This window comes from Podarcis vaucheri (genome assembly GCF_965113315.1).
Source record: "Podarcis vaucheri genome assembly, chromosome: 9".
NCBI lineage: Eukaryota > Metazoa > Chordata > Lepidosauria > Squamata > Lacertidae > Podarcis > Podarcis vaucheri.
Genome location: NC_138767.1, coordinates 71467633 through 71489252, shown reverse-complemented (window position 1 = coordinate 71489252; position 21620 = coordinate 71467633). Strand labels below are relative to the sequence as shown.

The window sequence follows — 21620 nt, the reverse complement described above, 5'->3', positions numbered from 1 at the left end:
GCAATACTTGTCTGCTTTTGGAGAATGTAAACTTATCTGTGCTGAGTAGAACCTATCCGCTTGTGCTGCAGCAAGTGTCTCTGTTCTGGACCAGAACAATGAGTCATATAGAGATGCAGCAAGTAGTTCCCTTTGTGGATAGGTACATGGGTCTCAAAAGAAACCTCTAATTTGTTTTTTCCTCACTGCACTCCCAACCGTTCTCTCATAGCACAGTGTTTGGGAAGTGCTGCTCTCTGCTCTAGCCTCATTTCTTTATCTCTTTCTTTTTATAACCCTCATCTCTTTGCATTCACGCAAGGACACCCATAGTACATGCAGGTTTTGAACACAGCTTTTCCCCTTTAAAAGCCATGGAACCAGAGAACAGGTTCAGAAAACCTCCAGGAACAGACTGGGTGGTCTGAGAGACACCGTGGTCAAATAAATGTGATATACTGTACTACAGCATAGTGAAGTTGTTACTTTCTACATGCACTGAATAGAACAGACATATGAATGCTTGCAGCTCTTTCCAAGCTGAGATGTCTCCCTGGAATATGAGCTAGCGAGCAAGCAATTTCAAAAGCCTCTCCCCCCCAAGATGGTTGATTTTAGGAAAAGATGGCATTCAATACTTACTTCAGAATAGTTTTTGCACTACTGCAGTCTTCAAATCGAATAGAGTACCCAACTTCTTGTCCTAACATGACATCCATCTCATCAGCAACACGCTGGGCCACACTCATTGCGGCAACTCTTCTGGGCTGGGTACAAGCAACACCTCTCTTTGGCCCCGGCAGTGACCGCATATAATCAACGCACCACTGAGGAATCTATCAGGAAAAATCTTCGGTATATTATTTATATTTCTAAAATGTATCAGAGTTGTTAAATGATAAATACAAATAGGCCCTTATTCAAGAAGCTTGTATTAAACTGACACAAGCAGGGAAGAAAGGGACAACAGTCATAGGAACTTGTGTTGAATGTACATTAAAATGACCAAATACAATAGCCACCAATGACTATGAAACTAAGTGCTGAAGTGTTTCACTTAACCTCCATATTTACTGAAGATAAATATTAGTCTTTCAGACAGTTACTGTCTTCAAAGAAAGTGTAAATCTATGACAAAGCGCTCCGTTTGCAACTCCAATAGCTAAAAAATTGGATCATATTACTGTGAAAAGTTGTACACTAATATGAAAAGAAGTGCTTCTGTAAAAAGGCAAAAGATAAGACATTTTAAAAGATACTAAGGTAACTGGTTTATAGCCTAACAAGAAATAAACAAGGATACACAGTAGCAAAATGGACATAGATTTTTTTTTAACCAAATTAAATGTACTCAAAAGCAAAGTACTATTTTTCCCCAGTGTCTACTTTGTTTAACCTCCAACCATTGAATGCAATGCTATTTCATACGAGAGCATCAGCATGTAAAACACACAACTTCCCTCACATACAAACAGAAATATAATGGGTTCAACTCAATGTGATTTAAAAATCTGCAGGTTTTGGGGTGCGAATGGTATGTTTAATGCAATTCTGAAAGCTGCTTTTAGAAACAGAGTATTATACATTCATCTTTGAGACAAGTGACTGTTGAACTGAGAGGGGAGAGGCAGAGGACTGCATGCAGCGCTAAATTCCTATTTAAGACAGTCAGAGGAAGAGGAGCAATAAGAGAAGACATATTCCCCAATTTCATATAAACGACTACCTTGTATCTATCTTGACTATGCGAAAATGCAGGGATAGGAATTTGAAGCTTTACCTGAATTAAGCTGTTTAACAAAACAGCAGAACAATGGAGTTCATACTGATGTTCTGTGGGGACTAAGCAAAGTAGCCTTAAACTACAGAGACCTAATGGTGATGCTACAGCCAACAACTAAAGATAAACCGTTATGATCTTTAAGTGACTGCTTCAAGAAGAGAAGATACACATTTTCATTTTATGACTCCTAATGCTTCAATACATGAGCAAGGAAGATGAGAAATGTGAACTAAAATAACATAATGCAACTTGGGTACTCAGTCAACTGGCAAGTACTTGGAAAATGTCCTGAATAAACTGGAGACTATATCAAGTGAGGATTCCAATGAATGCTTAATCCTACCATTAAGAACATCCTGGCTACCACCCTTTGGTTAACAAGATCTTCCCTAGTGGTGGAAAAATCTGCTACAGCCTCTTCCTAGCAAGCTAAGGAGAGCTTTCAGCTATGCAACTTTCTACACATTTCTAGCATTCTTTCGAAAGAAAAAACAATCATATCCCATATAAAGATTACAGAAACGAGATTGAATTACTCTAGTCTTATTATTTATATGCTCCTGGATAAGGAGATTTGACACAAATGATTGGCAAGCACTATTGACAAAATGAAATCCTGACCTGTGGCAAAGAAGAATGAATGCCTGTGGGGAAGATCTATCTGCAATATTTGTTGTTGTGTTTGTGCAATTGAAAATAACTTTAAATGTGGCTATTATGAAAGCAGGTGTTGTACCCTGTCAGTTCACTGAGGCAGTGTGTGTTCCTAAAACCAACAGTCTGGCTATTTAAGACATAGATACAAACAGCAAGCCAGAACAAAAGCTATACTATCAATTAGGAATATGTTTTTGGCAATGGTTTAGTCTGGTGCAATTATGCAAGAGTTTTTGCAGAACTGCGTGAAGATTACTTTAGGACAGATACCCTGTCAAACTAATATGTCAAAATAAAATCCAAATATTGCTGAAAGGATCCCAACTATTATTATTATTATTATTATTTACAGAATTTATATATCAGTTTCAGGCAGATCTTGCTAAGCACTTCACATAAGGTATCATACAACTTACCACGCTACTTTCACATTAGGTATCTATAGTGTGGAATTCCCAAGCTTCATTCACTTTTTACTGTATATCCACACAACAGTGTCATCTAATCACTGTCATTCTGTATCACCCCCAAGGTTCTTCTCTCTTTTTTCAGACTGGAAGAAAGCCTGCCCTTTTTTAGAAGAATGGAAGAGTGATTCAATCTCCACTAGATGCCTTTAAGAGTTACTCTTCTGTCTTTTCCAGAGGGGGTGTTTAAGAGGTGGGAAGTGACATTTCCAGAAATAAACCTATCACAGCTCAGAACATACCATTTTATTTTTAAAAAACCAATTTTTAAATTTCCGCTAAAACACTTTATGAAAGAGAAGCCCAGTGCTATAACACCCTGCTGCTATAATGGTAATTTATGATGCAAGAGCATTTAATCAATTTAATTACTGATTAAAGTGGGCAAGGATGGCACCTAGCATGCACGTTCTATTGTATGTGTGTTGAACCTCAAATGGCTTGATCTACAGTAGAATGTCATGGTGTAGAATGAACATACAGTGTGATGTACACACTGAAAAAGTGAATGCTTCTGGTAGTCATGGTGTAGAATGAACATACAGTGTGATGTACACACTGAAAAAGTGAATGCTTCTGGTAGCCAACAAAAATATGACAAGCATAAGGAATTACTCACTCACTAGAAAACATCAGTCTAGTGAGAAGAGTATTGGGCTAGAATCAGGGGAACAAGCCCAAATCCTCACTCTGCCAAGAAGATCATTAAGAATTTTTGGTCCCACACTCTTAACAAAACCTGCATCACATGTTACCACTCGGCAAACCATCATCTGGACCCTGATTCTTTGCTGTATCTCCATTCATGGGAGCTAGATGCCTCCACTAGAAAGAAAAGGCTACATTGTTCCAAATTCATCAGAGAATGCAGAAGATGAATAGCTTTGATAGTTACTTCGATAGTCATAACATCCTAGCCTATAATAAAATATGTACTGTATTTTAGATACCCAAGATGTTAGACCCTGAAGACTCTTTAACAAGAACACAAATATTCACTGTATCATACTTTTCCTCTTTGTTTTAGAGCAGAGTTCTTTCCTACAAAACTGATTCTTCACTTTTTTTTTTTAATAACAATTTGCAGTAATATCTACAATATATGGTTCAAAAAGTCCATGTATAAGTTATTGGTTTGTGAACAGGTTAAAATAAAAACAAAAAACAAAGGGGGAAACAAGATAAAACAGGTAACATTCAATACCACGTAGCTCAAATGCCCATGAGGAGCCCTTGTGGTTGTGCTTAGATTAAGTATGAGTAATAGTCATTTTTCCTATATGTTACCAATGAAACAGTATAAAGTGTTAGTATTTTGACTCAAAGTTAAGATAATAATTTATGCTTAAATTTAAATCAACCAGATTGAGCCAAATGCTGATGAGGGGGATTGTTCATTTTCTGAAATACTGGCATATGTTACGAAATTTTAAACCACATAAGAGGAAAGCCGTTTTTCGTGATCTGTCCACATGTCAGCTGTATTTTATTTTTTAATCTCTCAAGGAGGGCTGTTTCCCAAACTGTTTTGTACCAATCGTCTATCGTTCTACCAGAAAGGTCTTTCCAGTATCTGGTTATGTTGCATCTCACCACTTGTAATAAATGACTTATTAATTCTTCATTATGTACAGTAAATCCAGATTGTTCTCTTCAAATGCATTTAATAAAGCTAATTTTGGTTCAACTTCTATTTTTTGTTATTTTATTAATTTACTGAAGTATCAAATGCCAGAAAGGTTGAACTTCTGTATATTCCCACAACATGTGGAGATATATACCAGGTGTGGGGCAGCACCTCCAGTTATGTGGTGAGGCGCTGGGATGGATCACGGTCAGCTGGATATATACTACCTATATGAGTTTTAGGGTTAATTCTCTATAGCTTGCCAAAAGAGATTTAAAGGCTTTTTTGTCCAAAGTCTATTTCACTGACCTGGGTCAAATTCATAACCGAAATCACATTCACATTGATGTTTAATTGGGTCAAGTGAACCCACCAATGCATTGAGTTGTTGTTTAGTCGTTTAGTCTTGTCTGACTCTTCATGGCCCCATGGACCAGAGCACGCCAGGCACTCCTGTCTTCCCGCAGCTTGGTCAAACATGTTAGTAGCTTCGAGAACACTGTCCAACCATCTCGTCCTCTGTTGTCCCCTTCTCCTTGTGCCCTCAGTCTTTCCCAACATCAGGGTCTTTTCCAGGGAGTCTTCTCTTCTCATGAGGTGGCCAAAGGACTGGAGCCTCAGCTTCAGGATCTGTCCTTCCAGTGAGCACTCAGGGCTGATTTCATTCAGAATGGAGAGGTTTGATCTTCTTGCAGTCCATGGGACCCTCAAGAGTCTCCTCCAGACCATAATTCAAAAGCATCAATTCTTCGGCGACCAGCCTTCTATATGGTCCAGCTCTCAATGAATTGAGTAGAATTCTATGTAGATTGTGTGTGTTACATCTGGACCTTATCCTCAGAAGGAATTTAAAAGTCTTGGCCTTGTGGCTGCCTTACTGATAATTGGGTTAGCCAAACCAGTGATGATTTAGTCCATATTTCTTGGTCTGATGTTGGTTGTTGTTGTTGTTGTTGTTGGACACAGGAATCTTCTTGGTGTGTTGTGGTGGTCTCCTTGGCTGTTATATGTCAGGCTTTTGCGACATATTTTTCTCCTGTTTGCATCCTCCCAACCTCCATTGGAAAGGTCAGAGTGTTCTTCTTCCACTGCTTCTCCTAGCTGCCATGTCAGACTGTTGAGGAGATCTGTTGCTTCGAGTCTATTTGTTGCTGTGAGCTGTGCTGATCCTCTCATGATAAGACAGAAGGGAAAGCCCAAGCATTATTTAATTCCAGCTTCTTCCTTAATCGTGCTAGCACAGAGAGTTTTTCCTTTTCTTGAGTGTTCCAAAATCCAGTTCCTCCATCACCGCAACTGGGCTGTTTTTATGTTATGGGTATTAGGTCCCTCAGTTTATTCCACATTTCCTCCTCCTTGTAACGGGCAAAGCAGACAATTATACCATGAGGGGAGCTCCCTCTCTCAGTTTGGGTTCAAGTGCTCTGTGTAACCATTCAAAATCATCAGCAGAGATCATGAGGTCTGGAAGCAGTGATTTAGGCCAAGAAGCAATAAATTGTGAAGGATCATTCTCTTCCACTCCCTCTTTAGAAGAATGAAAACGTAAATTAATTCTCCTATTTTGATTTTCTGCATCTTCATATATCTATATTTTCTTTTTGCAATTCTTTGAACTTTTTATCATAGATTTGCCTTAATCTTTTGTTGCTGCAGTTGTTTCCGTTAAGGAGTAAAGCCTTTTGTTACATTCTTCCAGTTTCGTTTCCACTGGAAGCATTGCGTAATTCTTTCTGAGTATTTTTAATAAGCTCCTTTATGACTTCTTGTTGGGCTGCAAAATTCTCCTCTTTAGACATTGTTACCATTTTCTTTCACCAGAGAGGAGCACACCTCTTTCGAGAGAGGTGCCATCTTGACTTCGGCCTGCATTAGTGTCCTTGGCGAAGTGAGCTTTCTATCTATGTGCAGAAAGAATTGAGTGAGGCCTTTCATTTTTGGCTTTTCTGTATCCTTTTGCATTCCTCTCTCCTTTCTACAAGGTTTGGGGTTTTTGGACAGCAGGCTCTCACTCCAAGCTGTTTTTCTGGGCCTTGGAGTAGAATTCAAAGTTTAAGCTGCCATATTCTTTCCTTCACGGCCATGCCCCAAAACTGATAGTTCTGAATGTACTGAATATTATGTACTGAAGCATTCCTTTACCAGCATATGTGGATGTTTTCTTAAGATTCCTGCCTTGCAGAGAGTTGGACTAGATAACTCTCTTGGTCCCTTCCAACTCTACAATTCTATGATTCTGAATATCTCCCTTTGACAGACTACAAAGGGCCCAAGCACAGAAAATTCTTCACCACTGTCAGAAATCTCACTGATACCTATAGGACTAATGGTTGCAAAGTGATGAAATGAGGATTTATATATATATACTGTATATTGAAAATTAAGACCAAATACACCAGAACATTTTGTTCTTGTAAAAAGTCTGTTTCTGTGTAGCATTTAAAATACTGTCCTTTATGTGAACTCCCTGAGAACAATGAGCCCTGCACCTATGACTTTTGAGAGCGATATGTTCTCCACACCTTTATCAGTGACATAATTCTTTCTAGAGGATAAGATCTAACACTACTACAAACCAGAAAGCAATCTACATAGGCAACAAACAGTCATTTTATACTGTCAAAGTATATAAAACAAAGCAATTCAGTTGCTATCAATGAATAAGAATTGGAATACATTGGTTTTTTCCATTAAGCCAGTAGACAGTTTCAGAAAAATGTGGTTTGAATAAGTGGCTTCCCATACTTTCTTACCATTATTATAAATTCATCACATCCAAGTAACCAGAATAGCAGTTATTTGTAGATTAACACAGACTTGTATTGAGCAATTCAAACACCACTGAACCTTTTATGAAAAGGTAACAGACCCTGAAGAGACAGACAGACTACCAGAGGTGGGGGAGGAGAGTGAAATCTCATTACATCATTTTCTAGTCATTAAGCAACTGAAAGGTTCATTAAACAGATCTTGCTCAAAAGGGTAAGACCTGTGATGTGTCACTGCACAACGAATTTCGTTAAGGACACTGAAATATTGCTAGTACAACACTTAATACTTTCACAGAATCCTTCCAAACATTTAACACTTGCCGCACACCACAAAATCTTTACAAATGAATAAAGGTTGGAAAAAATAACTTACCTGTGTTGTTTTGCCAGAACCTGTCTCACCAACAAGTACGAAAGACTGGTGTCTGATCAGAATATCAGTAAATCTTTCCTTATATTCCCAGACCGGGAGTTGAAGTCGTTTCTTTAAGATTTCATAATAACGAGGTGTATGTGGTAGATTTGTAAATGGATTAATACCCTGTGGAAGGACAGCTGGCTTTAAAGGTGGCAACCCAACACCAGGAAGGAGTGCAGAATTGGTTGATGGGCGTAAATCCTTTTCCTTATCTCTTTCCCTGTCACGGTCTCTATCTCGATCCCTGTCACGGTCTTTGGACCGGTCATCACGATCCCGTTCACGATCTCGATCCTTCCTAAATGATTTCCAGAACAAAGAAAGATAAGTTACATTGAAATAACCATAGTAAAGGCTCTCTATTACAAAATTTCCTTATTGGAAATAAAGCCCATGTTTCTATTGGTTCTAGATTACCTTTCCCTCTGTGTAAGATATTCTAGAATGATTTTCCATGATAATGATAACCAAGGATAGACAAGTCACTCTGGGTTTTCAGAACAGCTTTATCATGAACTAAGCCTTTAGAAGAAGACGAGGAGGAGGAGGAGGAGGAGTTTGGATTTGATGTCCCGCCTTTCACTCCCTTTAAGGAGTCTCAAAGCGGCTAACATTCTCCTCTCCCTTCCTCCCCCACAACAAACACTCTGTGAGGTGAGTGGGGCTGAGAGACTTCAGAGAAGTGTGACTGGCCCAAGGTCACCCAGCAGCTGCATGTGGAGGAGCGGAGACGCAAACCCAGTTCCCCAGATTACAAGTCTACCGCTCTTAACCACTACACCACACTGGCTCTTTCTGTTCTGCCTTGCTTTGCAAGTCTGAAAATACCAATAAAGGGCATGAAAGCTTTTTATTTGAACCAGATAAGCACTAAGGAATTAAATGCCAGGGTTTCAAACTCCCCAACCCCAGGAAATTCCTTCCACACTGACATCTGCCAAGGAACCTCATTATATCTACAACTGAATCCCTAGGTAAGGCACATGATTCCTACAGGTGTTCTAGGGTGCACAATCAGGGCACTGGCCATGTTTCTTGGGCTTCACCATTGCTCCACATGAATGGAGAGCACATCTATAACACACCCAAAACTGCCTGTTTCAAGAGGCACTCTGCAGTGGTCCTGTGTTTAAGGGAAGCTGTCTGCAATCACTGGAGAAACTACTGAAAAGCATCCAAACTAGTCATGTGGATATGTATATTATTGATATAAATCAAGTTTGAATTTTTTTCAATTCATAGATCTCTTGAACAATCCTGCATACTAAATTTGTTATGATAAAACACCCACATCCAACGACATACAGCCTATATACTACCTAGCACCACAATCCAAGAATTCTCATAATGAAGACCATCTGCCTTTTGCACTCCAATTTGCTTAAAGACACGGGAGCAACTGTAAAATTAAGGATTTGTGTTTGGCTCTCTTTCTGTACTTCCAAGCCAAAGATGTCAGTGGAAGACACAATATGACAATGACACAGAAAAAGGAATCCTACCAGCTATGGGAACAAGGGAGATAAACTGGATATGGGATAGCATCTTCTGCAACAACCCCATGTTTTATTTATATGGTAGTATTGTGTGATGCTATTCTCTGCTAATAGGGAAGAGTATCTGCTTCTAAGTAAAAATACTATTCATATAAGCAACCAGTTTTTGACAGCAGACTAGTGGTAGAAACAAAGAAGTTGTTAAATCTTACTAGGAGTCTGTACACCATAATAGACCAGCATATTATCAACAGCAATAGAATAGGAGTGGTGAGTATATCACTGTGTATCTTAGCAGTCAGACCTGGGGACAGTTTTATCCTCATCTTTCCAAATAGGGCTACTTATAGTTCTTTCCATAGATGTTGAAAGAGAACCAGGAAATGAGAAAAGCTCAACAAAGTAGATGAAACAAAGAATCAGTGGTGGTGATGCTGTTAACTATGATGGAGGCACAACCTAGTTCAACCCACCTCCTTCAAACCACTGGTGAATATTATATGTGGCATTAACTTCCAGGAAAATGCTTGATTAATTAGGCAGCAGATGTTTTAACTTCTCTCTTGGCAAGTCTCATCTTAAAAGAGGCTTTTACTATTCTCTCAGACAAAAGAGGGAATTACCTGAGATTATGCTACTACGACACTCACATATACATGATCTAAAAGCAAGATTTTGCTTCTATTGCAATGCAAATTCAACCAACTGACTAAGATGACCACCCTGCTTTAAATACAAGTGTTATGCACTGGTGATAGTATAGTCGTGATATTATTGATCAACTGATGCTGTAACTTCCTTTGATTTATTCCATAACATACATACATACATACATACATAAAATTATTGTTAGTGCTACTCCTTACTTTTTAGGTGGTGCGCAGTTACAAATGTGAAGTACGAAATCCACTCTAGCTGTTTGCTGAAGCCATTTAAAGCAGTATTTCCAACCTGTGTGTCACAACCTGCTAGTTGGTTGCAATGCCTCTGCAAATGGGCTGCAGTCTTTACAAGTATAACCCAGATAATTATGGCTTTTAATCCTTAACTGGTATAATGAATGCCTCTTACAGCTTCTTGGCATATTATTTTTAAAAAGGTAAAGGCATATTATAACGCTGTGTTGACACTTGTAACTGTACAGCAGAAAGACTTGAGTCTTATATTTTAATGCTTGGCGACTGGCAGCAGATCTAGTAACAGTTCATCACAAGACACTCACACCATAAGAGGCAAGCTGTTATAGTCACTCAAAACAACTCCCCCTACAAGCACCTTGTGGCAAACTGTCACTGGATCTACTGCCAGGATTAGCCAATAGTTAAATCAAGGGTAATTTGAAGTTTGCTTAGTTGAAATAAGAAATAATATCTTTATCTTATACATTAATAATGATCTGAGACTATGTCTCACAATCATCAAACCCCACACTGACCTACTTGTTGGCAAAATGAAAGCACAGCCATACCACTTACACTTGCCAAAATGGACTTTATAGTGAATAAAACTATTAAAAATATTCCAAGTTTGCTATATCTAGCACTGCCTGTGCAGCTGTATGTTTTAAGAATTTTTTTATAGCTTACGAAGCAATATCTTGCTATCAGATGCTTGGTGTTCTTACACTCCTATAAAAAAACTGAATAATTTTGTAAGCACTATAAATATTTCAAAAAATTCCACATTAATACAGTAGGGGTGTTCAGTATTTTTTTCTTGGATGCCTCAAGTAATAGTTATAAAATAGGCAACCTTGTAGTTAAAATGCACACAATCAATGGCTGCTGAAGACCGATGGTCAAAAATTGATGTGACAATAAAACAATGGGTCACTATGCCAAGCACATTTGGACTTGAGGGTCACCATACCAAGAAGGGACCCCACTGATAGGAAACAAAATTACTTTGTGAGATCCACCTGCCAAGTGATATATAAATATTTCAAATAAGAAAACTATATAGGACCAACTGCAGAAACTGTTCCACTTATACCAGTTTATGTATGTATGGTTGTGTGCAACCAAAATGAGTATACTCAGGATGTTCTATTACAGGGGTCGGCAAGGCTTACCGGGCATGGGCCGGATCACTCCCGTGGAGATCCTCCATGGGCTGGGCTGGCGTAGCACAACGCCGGAAATCGCATCTGCGTATGTCCACAGCGCCGAAAATCACTTCTGCGCATGCAAAGACGCTGAAAATCGTGCCTGCGCAGAAGCAATTTCTGGCGGCATGGAAGAGAGTCCCCGTGCCACGCCAGTTTAGCGCAACACATGGGGGCTCGCCAAGTGGGAGGCTCAGTTCAGGGGCGGCTCATGGGCCGATTAAACAGCCTCCGTGGGCCGCTTCCAGCCCATGGGCCACATGTTGGGGACCCCTGTTCTATTAGTACAGCAGCACATCAACATTACCACATGAGTATGAACTACTGCAAACTATGGCATTGCCACATGCAATGCAAATGGGTAAAGAATCAATTACCCACCTCTAAATATACCTTTTACATACCCACTGGTTCTGTTGAAACAGAATAGGAAATCATTGTTTCTCAATAACACAAAGAACAACTGTAAGCCTTGGGGAAGTGTGAATCTTTTAAACTATGGTTGGAGATCAAATGAGGATTTGACACCACACTTTAATTTTGGCCTCTTTTCACTAGCCACTTAACCAGGGAGAGGAAACACTTTTCTGTCAAGGTCTGCATTCTCTCAAGGTAGACGTGGGTGCAAAACCAGAGTAAAAAGTGGATGGGGTCATCTTTTCTTCCTTTCTCTGCCACCCGCTTTCCTTCTTTCTCTTCCCTTCTCCTCCTTGCCCAGCAGTTGCCAAAGGACAGCTTGCTCTTACCAGAGGTCTGAACTAATCACTTTCAGAGGATTTCCTATCCTTCTCCCACTGTGACATCCATTTCTGGTGTACCCTCCATATTTCCTCACCTTCCACTCTCCTTCTCACTCTGGGCATCCCCAAAGGGAGAATTAGACTGAGGACCAGATGCAGCTCTTGGGACACAGCTTGCCCACACCTGGGCAGACCACATTTCCCCCAAGTTGGTTAGTTTAAAATAAAATAGAAACTTTCAGTGTCCTCCTCACTGCTGCATAGCAGAAGCTGCTTCCTTTTGCAGTGGGAAGGCATGCTCCCGGTGACTTGCTTTCATGGTGGGAACCATTACTTTTCCATTACATGTGGACTGTGTGAATACCAGCAACCAAATAGAGTTGTGGGTCTGAAAGTAGCATCCTCAAAATAGCCCATTTGCTCAGAGTGAATAACTAACAGCATCAGTTTTGTAAATCGGGATTGGGATAGTGGTAAAAAAATAAATAAATTTAAACCTATTTTTGTTCTGCTTTTCAGTCAAAAAAGGCTTCCATGATAAGGCAGTCCCTGTCCTAAGACTTACTGTCTAAAATACACAAAACAAATGGAAAAGGGAGGGAGGGAGAGAGGGAGAAGCATGCTCAGGCGCCAACTCTTGCACTGACCAGCTGAAATAGAATGATTTGGTAAGAACCTAAAGCTGTTTGTGTATCAGCAGAGTAAATAGAGAGGCCCTGCAGTTCCATCTCCCTCCCGTATAGCATGGTGGAATGGTTGGAATATTCAACCAACCATCTATTACCGTATTTTTCGCTCTATAACACACACCCGACCATAACACGCATGTAGTTTTTAGAGGAGGAAAATCCGTAGGCATGCCACCCGTAGGCATTCCCTCCATAACACGCATAGACATTTCCCCTTACTTTTTAGGAGGAAAAAAGTGAGTGTTATGGTGCAAAAAATACGGTATATGGCCACATGTATGTTCTATCAAATATTCCCTGAAGTTTAAGAATGTCCTTGCTAAGTGGCCAGTAACATTTTTGTGGTATCATCTGGTAGCCACAGTACAATGGAAAGCCCCTTGTTCCCAAGCCCTTCACCATTCAAGACTTTGTAAGTTTCTCATTAATGTGCACACGTTCCCTGACTTACAACTTGCTTGTGACAAATGCTCATATATCACCCTGACCTCTGTGGGGGAAATAAAGGATTAATATATAGCAAATAACCAAACACTACATGCATTTCTGAACAGGAATAACAACACAAAATTCAGAGAAGCATAAGACATATACAACCCGCCATCAAACTGGTGCAAGTCTAGGCAAATCAGCTGCCCAGCCTGTACTAGCCAGTCAAAATTTGACCCTCTTGGACAGTTGCCTGAAGTGGAAGATGAAATGCCTAAAAATACTCCAGCCAAACCACTTTTGTTGTCACAGCACACACAAATGTGTAGAAAAGCAACGGTTCCCAATCATTTTGAGGATGTGGGTCACTAGGAATTTTGAGAGGGTATCATGGGTACCACCCTCCGGCAGCTTCCCCACCCAAATCACTCTTCCTGTCCCCCGCCCCCCCAAAAAATATTTCAGAATATTTGAATGGTCCATTAACCAAGTTTTTTTTCTGACCAAACACCAATCCTAGTTATAATAGGAACCTGGCTGTCAGGCAACCTAGTTCACTCACACAACTCAACATTTAAGCTACATCACTGAAACTGTGCAGATCTATACAACCAGTGTGCAAGATGGAAGTTTAAATTCCACCTGCCTCTCAATATTCGTAAGCATATTATCAACCATTTTTCAGTGGGGGAGGGAATTTGCTCCAACAGTCTGTTGGGCATGTATTTCATGCAAGTAATTCCAGGGGAGGTTTCGTTTAGGTACTTGGACCCATTTAAGGCTTAGTACCCAAGTGCTAAGTACAGTGGTACCCCGCAAGACGAACGCCTCGCGAGACGAAAAACTCGCAAAATGAAAGGTTTTTTCGTTTTCAAGTTGCCTCGCAAGACGAATTTCCCTATGGGCTTGCTTCGCAAAACGAACCTTGCCCCGGGGACAGCGGGTCTTCTCTTTTGAAGCAAGGGGCGGCGGGGAGAAGCGATCTTCTCCCCGCAGCCCCAGGTCCGGGGACAGCGGGAAGCGCTTCTTCCCCGCTGCCCCGACCTCTTTTGAAGCAAGGGGCTGCGGGGAGATCGCGATCTCCCCGCAGCCCCTTGCTTCAAAAGAGGTCCGGCGGCAGCGCGAAGCGCTTCCCGCTGCCCCCGGACCTCTTTTGAAGCAAGGGGCTGCAGGGAGAAGCGATCTCCCCGCAGCCCCTTGCTTCAAAAGAGGTCTGGGGCAGCGGGAAGCGCAGCGCTTCTTCCCCGCTGCCCCCGGACCTCTTTTGAAGCAAGGGGCAGCGGGGAGATCGCTTCTCCCGGTGCTCCGAAGCAGGGCGGGGGGGCGGGAACACCTGCCTCAGCCGCCCCGCTTCGGAACACTGCTCCGAAGAGGGGCGGGGGGGGGGAACACCTGCCCCAGCCGCCCCGCTTCGAAACGCTGCTCCGAAGCGGGGCGGGGGGGGGGCGGGAACACCTTCTGAAGGCGGGCGGGGGGCAAAAGTCTTTGTCCCCCCTGCCTGCCTTCCCAGGGGCTTTTAAATCGCCCCGGACAGCGGAGAAGTCCTCCGCTGTCCCGGGGCGATTTTAAAATGCCGCCCGCCAGCATTTTAAGATCGCCCGGACAGCGGAGAAGTCCTCCGCTGTCCCGGGGGTTTTTAAAATGCTGGGGGTGGGAAGAAAAGCCCTTGTCCCCCCCCCCCAGCCTTCAGAAGAGGACCGGGGACAGACTGTCCCCGGACCTGGTCTGAAGGCGGTTTCCCTAGGAACGCATTAATTGATTTTCAATGCATTTCTATGGGAAACCGTGCATCGCAAGACGAAAAACTCGCAAGACGAAGAGACTTGCGGAACGAATTAATTTCGTCTTGCGAGGCACCACTGTACCTAGAATTGGGTCTGGTAGCACAACAGCAGCCAGCGCCACGTCTTACCAACCTAGAAGACATTTTCTCTACTAGCTGCAGCTTCTGGACTATTTTCAAGGGAAGCCCCATGAAGCCCACATTGCAGTAGTCCTGATGGGAGGTCACAAGAGCATGAACAACTGAAGCCAGGCTATCCCAACTCAGGAACAACAATAGCTGCCAATCCAACTTAAGTTAATAAACTGAAATTGAATACTGCTAAGTCAGAGACAAGGGACGTGGGCGGTGCTGTGGTCTAAACCACTGAGCCTAGGGCTTGCCGACTGGAAGGTCGGCGGTTCGAATCCCTGCAACGGGGTGAGCTCCCATTATTATTATTGACATTAATAGCAGCAGAATTTGCATTTTCCCGTCGTGAGAGAGAGGATAATAATAACAACAACAATAATAGTAATAATAGCAGCAGCCGCGACGAAGAATTTGCATTTTCCCGTCGTGAGGGAGATAAATAATAATAATAATAATAATAATAATAATAATAATAATAATAATAATAGCAGCAGCCGCGACGAAGAACTGGCGGTTTCAAGAGCGAGCAGGCGGGGAGCCGGGGGCGCGCTGGGAGCCCGCGCGGAAAGGGAGGCTTGGCAGCGCCGAGGCCGAGGGACACAAAGGGGCCGCCGGCCCGGCCTGGCTGCGGGCCAGCCTCCTCCGGGGAGGCCGAAGCGCGTCCGGCGGGGAGAAGGGGCCCGCCTGCCTTGGGCGCCGCCGGCTCCCCGCCCGCTTCCTCCGCCCAGCGCGGCCTCCTCGCCGAACAACGGCGCTGAGGGAGCCGGAGAGCAGGAATGTGCTCGTCGAGCGGGAGGCGCCGCCGCCGCTTCTCCTCCTTACCCATCGGGGGCGGCGAGCCTCTTCTTATTGGAGCCGTAGTCCTCCCCGAGGTCGAGGCGGTGGCGCTTGGACATGGCCGGGGGCGGCAGGGCAGGCGGCCGCGAGGAGGCCGCGGCGAGAGAGAGAGGGAGATGGGGAAAGAGAGAGAGAGGCAAGGGAAAGCTCAAGCTAAAATGGCGGCCGGAAGGAAGCGGCCTCGGCAGCCGCGAGGAGAGGAGGAGGAGGTACGGCTGGGGCTAAAGCTCCGGCCGGAAACCTCACCCCCAGCACTGGCGTTCCGGCATGCGCATGGTTCCCTCCTGCTTTTTAAATAAATAAATAAAATAAAAAGACGGCCCGCCGGGCGCTATAGATGAAGGGGAGGGTCCTTAATACAGACATCATCATTTTATTTCTCCAGCCCTCTATGACCTTCCGTTTATTCGCGAGGCAGATGCTTGTGCCTTCACATCCAAGCCTAGGGGTGCGCAATAGGCGACCCTGGAGGCGCCTCAAATTTGTTATTTGCTGCATATCAGGAAGAGTGGATTAAATTTAATGATTCCTTAGTTAAATATGTTAAGTGAAATGAACTGAAAACAGCTTGCAGATACTTAATTGGCTCAGGGTTTTATTTATGTTAAGTGATGAATTAATATGTTTCATTTCATCATGTGAAGATCTAAGGATGTTATTGTTTTAAGTTACATTTTATAAGAACTGTGATTTGGAAAACCGTTAAAAGGGTATGCAATGAAATTCAGCCAAGGGGAAGCGAGGAAGTCACTTAACAATGTTAATAATTTTCAATTAGGCTATGATTTATGTTTGTTTGTCTTATGTGTTTGTTTATAATGTTGTGAAAACCAATAAATTTGTTTGGAAAAACAACAACAAAATTGTTATTTTCTGTGGCTCGTGCCGTATAAGGTTCCTTGTTAGATCCTTCTCAAGTCCAGGATTTGGCTTTTAAAACTCACAAGGCCTCCGTTGAGGCAGCATAATCATCATATTTTTTTATCCGCCCCCCCATCTGAATGGGTTTCCCCAGCCACTCTGGGCGGCTCCCAACAGAATATCAAAAGCACGATAAAACATCAGAGATGAAAAACTTCCCTAAACAGGGCTGCCTTCAGATTCTCCATCTCTCAGGGTTGTGGGTTCGAGAGCCACGTTGGGCAAAAGATTCCTGCGTTGCAGGGGGCTTGGACTAGATGACGATCGATCGAGGTCCCTTCCAACTCTACTGTTCTATGAATTAAGCGTTTCTTTCCCTCTATTTTCCACACGTAACATAAACTGATAAGGAGGGGGGAAGAAAGTGCTTCTCTAGAGTAATAACGATGGATGAAACCTGAGGCAGAAGACAAATGGAAAGGCTGTGGGCAAACTTTTACCACTCTGTATTTCAAATTGCTGCTTCTGAGTAATAGTCTTGTCTAATGGGCAATGTCTGTGGCGCAGATAAGAAGGCCTCCAGAACTGGTGCATTTATCTAACCTACAAATGGAAAGTACTATTATTATTATTATTATTATTATTATTATTATTATTATTATTATTAGTTTATTTATAACCTACCTCTTACCTTGACAGGAACTTAAGGCAGCCTACAGATTAAAAAAATGGGAGCTTTCGTGTGCATGCACACACCCAGAACAAACTTAGTTGGTCTCTAAGGTGCTACTGGACCATTTTTTTATTTATTTCGACTAAAGAAGAGGAGTTGTTACAAAAATTGTCCATTTCCTACTGGCCAAAGAGCAGAGCAACAGCTGAAAATGAGCAGCAGTGCTTGGAATGAACTAGTTTAGTTCAATGAAGTTCACTGAATTAGTTCAAAAATATCTGAACTTCACCTAAAGTGCTTTCCATAATTACTAACTGAACGGAAAGTGAATTAAGTTCATTTTGAGGTAAAATTTTGAATGCTTTCTGGTTCATCTTCAGCTTCATTCTCTTGCATGTATTTTTTACTCCTTAGACTCTTTTGGCCTTGAAGCTTAACTATAATAATTGTTAGGAAAAATAAACAATTCACATTCACTGCATGTGTGGCTTGATGTTTTCTTAGTCTTCTTAAATATAAGTGTGTTTTATACTTCCACAAAGGAGCTCGTAATATTCTGAATGTTGAAAACGAAATTGCTGAGGATCCTTTGGATGAACTTGAACTGAATTATGAAAGGAACATGAACCAGACTAGTTCATCTACTATTCTGTTTTATGAAGGGGAAAACATGAACTTTTTGGACATCTTGAACTTGAATAGAACTAGTTCCTGTTAAAAAATGAACTTTCCTAGCTCTATAGAGCAGTGAGATAGGCACCAAGCTGCTCCAGATCAGTCACTTGAGTTACCATCGCAAACAAGAAGTGTGGTAGGATCAGTCCTTTTTTTCTGGTGAAACTCAAGTGTATGCAGTACCAGCACCCTTTTTTATAGAAGAAAAGCACTGGTTAAAAATGTGGCACTTACTGTAACAACTTCATGATGAGTACTGTCACCTGTTTTTCTAGAAGAAAATCACTGGGTGGGATGCCATGGTCAAAAGTAATGAGATACAAGAAATCCAGGAGAACAAGCAAGGACACAATACCTAGTCCAGCATGTCCGAAGTGTGTTTCGGGGGCCTAATCCAGCCCCTGTGGCAGTTTATTTCCTGGGGTGAAATCCTAAAAAAACCTCAACAACTCCAACCCTAATAAAGCTCAACAACTTTGGGGTAAAATAATAAAAAGTCAACAACTTTGGTTGGCCCCCATGGCCCTTCACTTCATCAAATCTGGCCCTCTTTGAAAAAGGTTTGGACACCACTGACCTATTCCGTTTCCTGACTAAAGTAATCTATGGGGGCAAAGGGCAAAGAGGCTCTTTTGGTTTCAATTCCAGGCTGAAAACTGGACTGAAGAGGTTTAGATAATCAGATTCATTAGAGAATGCCTGGAGCTAATTGACCTGAGAAGATAATATTGACCATCTGATAGACTAATGATTCCTCCTCCAGGAGTAGCTTCAAAATTGCCTTCTTTGGGACACCCCCATTCTCTTAGGCAGGGATTAACTATCTCCATGTCCAGACAGCCAATCTTCCCAGCAAAATGCAGTTAGTCATGATGGCCAAGGGCTGAGAAAAGAGACTATAAACAGAATTACCCCAAGCACACAATACATGACTCCTCAGGCTGTTATTTGACTATGTCTTTAGCAGTACATTTAGTATAGCTTGGTAAAGGGATGTGGGTGGCACTGTGGTCTAAACCACTGAGCCTCTTGGGCTTGCCAATTGGAAGGTCGGCGGTTCAAATCTGTGTGATGGGGTGAGCTCCCCTTGCTCTGTCCCAGCTTCTGCCAACCTAGCAGTTCGAAAGCACACCAGTGCACATAGATAAATAGGTACTGCTGCAGTGGGAAGGTAAATTGTGTTTCTGTGCGATCTGGCACCCATCATGGTGTTCCGTTGCGCCAGAAGCGGTTTAGTCCTGCTGGCCACATGACCTGGAAAGCTGTCTGTGGACAAACACCGGCTCCCTTGGCCTGAAAAGCGAGATGCGCACCGCAGCCCCATAATTGCCTTTGACTGGACTTAACCATCCAGGGGTCATTTACCTTTACCTTTTTTATTTTTATTTTAACAAGTATAGCATCTATTCCACTGCTGAAATCTGCAAAGGTAGCTATTTTGGGGCATGTGCCAAACTATGAGGCAGTTCTACAGCAATGCACTCAACAGTGTACATGAAGACTCTCATGCCTTGATAGATTTTTGCTGTGACGGCGTAGCAGAGGCATGCAAGAGTGTCTCTGCCGCAAAGACCTCATACAGGTATGCTGAAATCCCCTGCCACAGATTGGTCACCCGTGGTTTAAGGTGATTAACCTGGTTTTTGTTCAAATGCAAGAAGGAGTACTTTGATACCAATATGTTAAGCCTGCTGGCAAGCTGAAAATTAAGTTTCGTTTGAACTGTCCTTTCTTGCTTGGCTAGTAACAACTGTGTGTATGTTGTGACACTAAGACAGTGCCAAATAGGTGACCTAATTAGAAACACCTGGTAGATTAATGAAGCCAAATGTGCTGGAGGCTGGTCTGTATCTTTCTGATGCGGGAAGAGTGAATAATTAGCTGATACTGACCAGAACAGGAAATAATCCCTAAGCAAGTGCTAGAATCAGTTTATCCCTCACAGAGCAACAGCAACAAACTAGTTCTCAGGGTTCTTTGGGGGCAAGCCATGCGCTTGAAATATATGGCATGCCTATGACCTCAGTTAATGCATGGACCTGACCTTATTTCCTGGTCCATGCCGTCACATATGATTCCCCCAACAAACCCAGTACTGCTTATTGCATCTGCTTATTGCATCTTATCTTATTGCATCTGCTTATAAGCATCTGCTTATTGCAGAGGAATTCCAGTACTGGTAGACTACTTGCACTTTGACGTGCTTTCGAACTGCTAGGTTGGCAGGAGCAGGGACTGAGCAACGGGAGCTCACCCCGTCGCGGGGATTTGAACCGCCGACCTTCTGATCGGCAAGTACTAGTCTCTGTGGTTTAACCCACAGCGCCACCCGCGTCCCAAAAGTAGTTGTAGAGGACCAAAAACTGAATCAGGGCTGTGCGCCTGGAGAGAAGGAGAGCTACCAATGCCTTTTCCACGACTTACCATATTTTTCCATGGTTCAGATGATGCTTTTTGCTAAAGCATCTTATACAGTGGTACCTCAGGTTAAGAATTTAATTCGTTCCGGAAGTCCGTTCTTAACCTGAAACTGTTCTTAACCTGAGGTACCACTTTAGCTAATGGGGCCTCCCGCTGCCACTGCGCCACCGCCGCACGATTTCTGTTCTCATCCTGAAGCAAAGTTCTTAACCTGAGGCACTATTTCTGGGTTAGCAGAGTCTGTAACCTGAAGCGTATGTAACCCGAGGTACCACTATTGTTTCTTAATGGCCCTAGCTTGGCCAGGTCATTTTGCACAGGCTAGCCCAGGAATTCCTCTGTATCTTGTATTCTCCCTTCATATTCCAAATAATCAAAATCCTGCCATTTATTAATTTCTAAGGTTTAAGGGTGGTGGTTTGGGTATACGCATTTTTGTGTATACACATCATCTCTGAAATGTAAACTCTGCACAAGAAGTGATCGAATTGTATCCGCTCTGACAATTAGAGGTGATCTGCATTCCAGCTTGACTGTCCATGAAATAGCACCCTTGTCCCTAGAAGCCCAGCTAACAAATTAACTTTGAAGATCAGTACACTACGCATAACACAGAGAGAATATTTCATATCATGTTAGTATATTGCTGAATTTATAGAATGATGCCACAGCGAACAAACATTGTCAAACTTGCAGATGAAGCACTCAAAAGAGGGAGAGGCCAAAAAACTGCTAATCTTACCCAGTTGGGGGTATCTGTGATACATGAGCTTTATGATCTGTAATTACAAGCAACGGAAAAAGCCGCTTTATTTACACAGACGATTCTCTGTTGGGAGTTGTGCTATAGGTGACTAGAGAATGATTGTTAACTGTTTTGTGCTGACATGAACAGCCTGGGCTTTTGAAAACGCTGAAGCCGAACACTTACAGCTCCCATTGACTTTAATAGCAAAGGTATGGTTACTCAGCACCTGTGAAAACTAGGCCAATGGAATAGCATCGTATGCCTTGATGCTTGAAATAGAGAGCAGCATTCTTCATGAGCCACTTTCTACTTGAATCTATTCCCACAAAT

General features: G+C 42.4%; 1 protein-coding gene across 1 annotated transcript in view; it reads right to left on the bottom strand.

The window, feature by feature from the left end:
- The window catches only part of DHX15 (DEAH-box helicase 15), a 46047-nt gene extending 29971 nt beyond the window's left edge, over nt 1-16076 (bottom strand). Inside the window, exons 1-3 of the mRNA XM_082237396.1 lie at nt 15898-16076; nt 7658-8000; nt 622-815 (exon numbers count right to left, since the gene is read on the bottom strand). Coding sequence (XP_082093522.1) covers nt 622-815; nt 7658-8000; nt 15898-15971 — 611 coding nt within the window. The 5' untranslated portion in view covers nt 15972-16076. The remainder of the gene's footprint in view (nt 1-621; nt 816-7657; nt 8001-15897) is intronic.
- Nucleotides 16077-21620: the final 5544 nt, after the last annotated feature.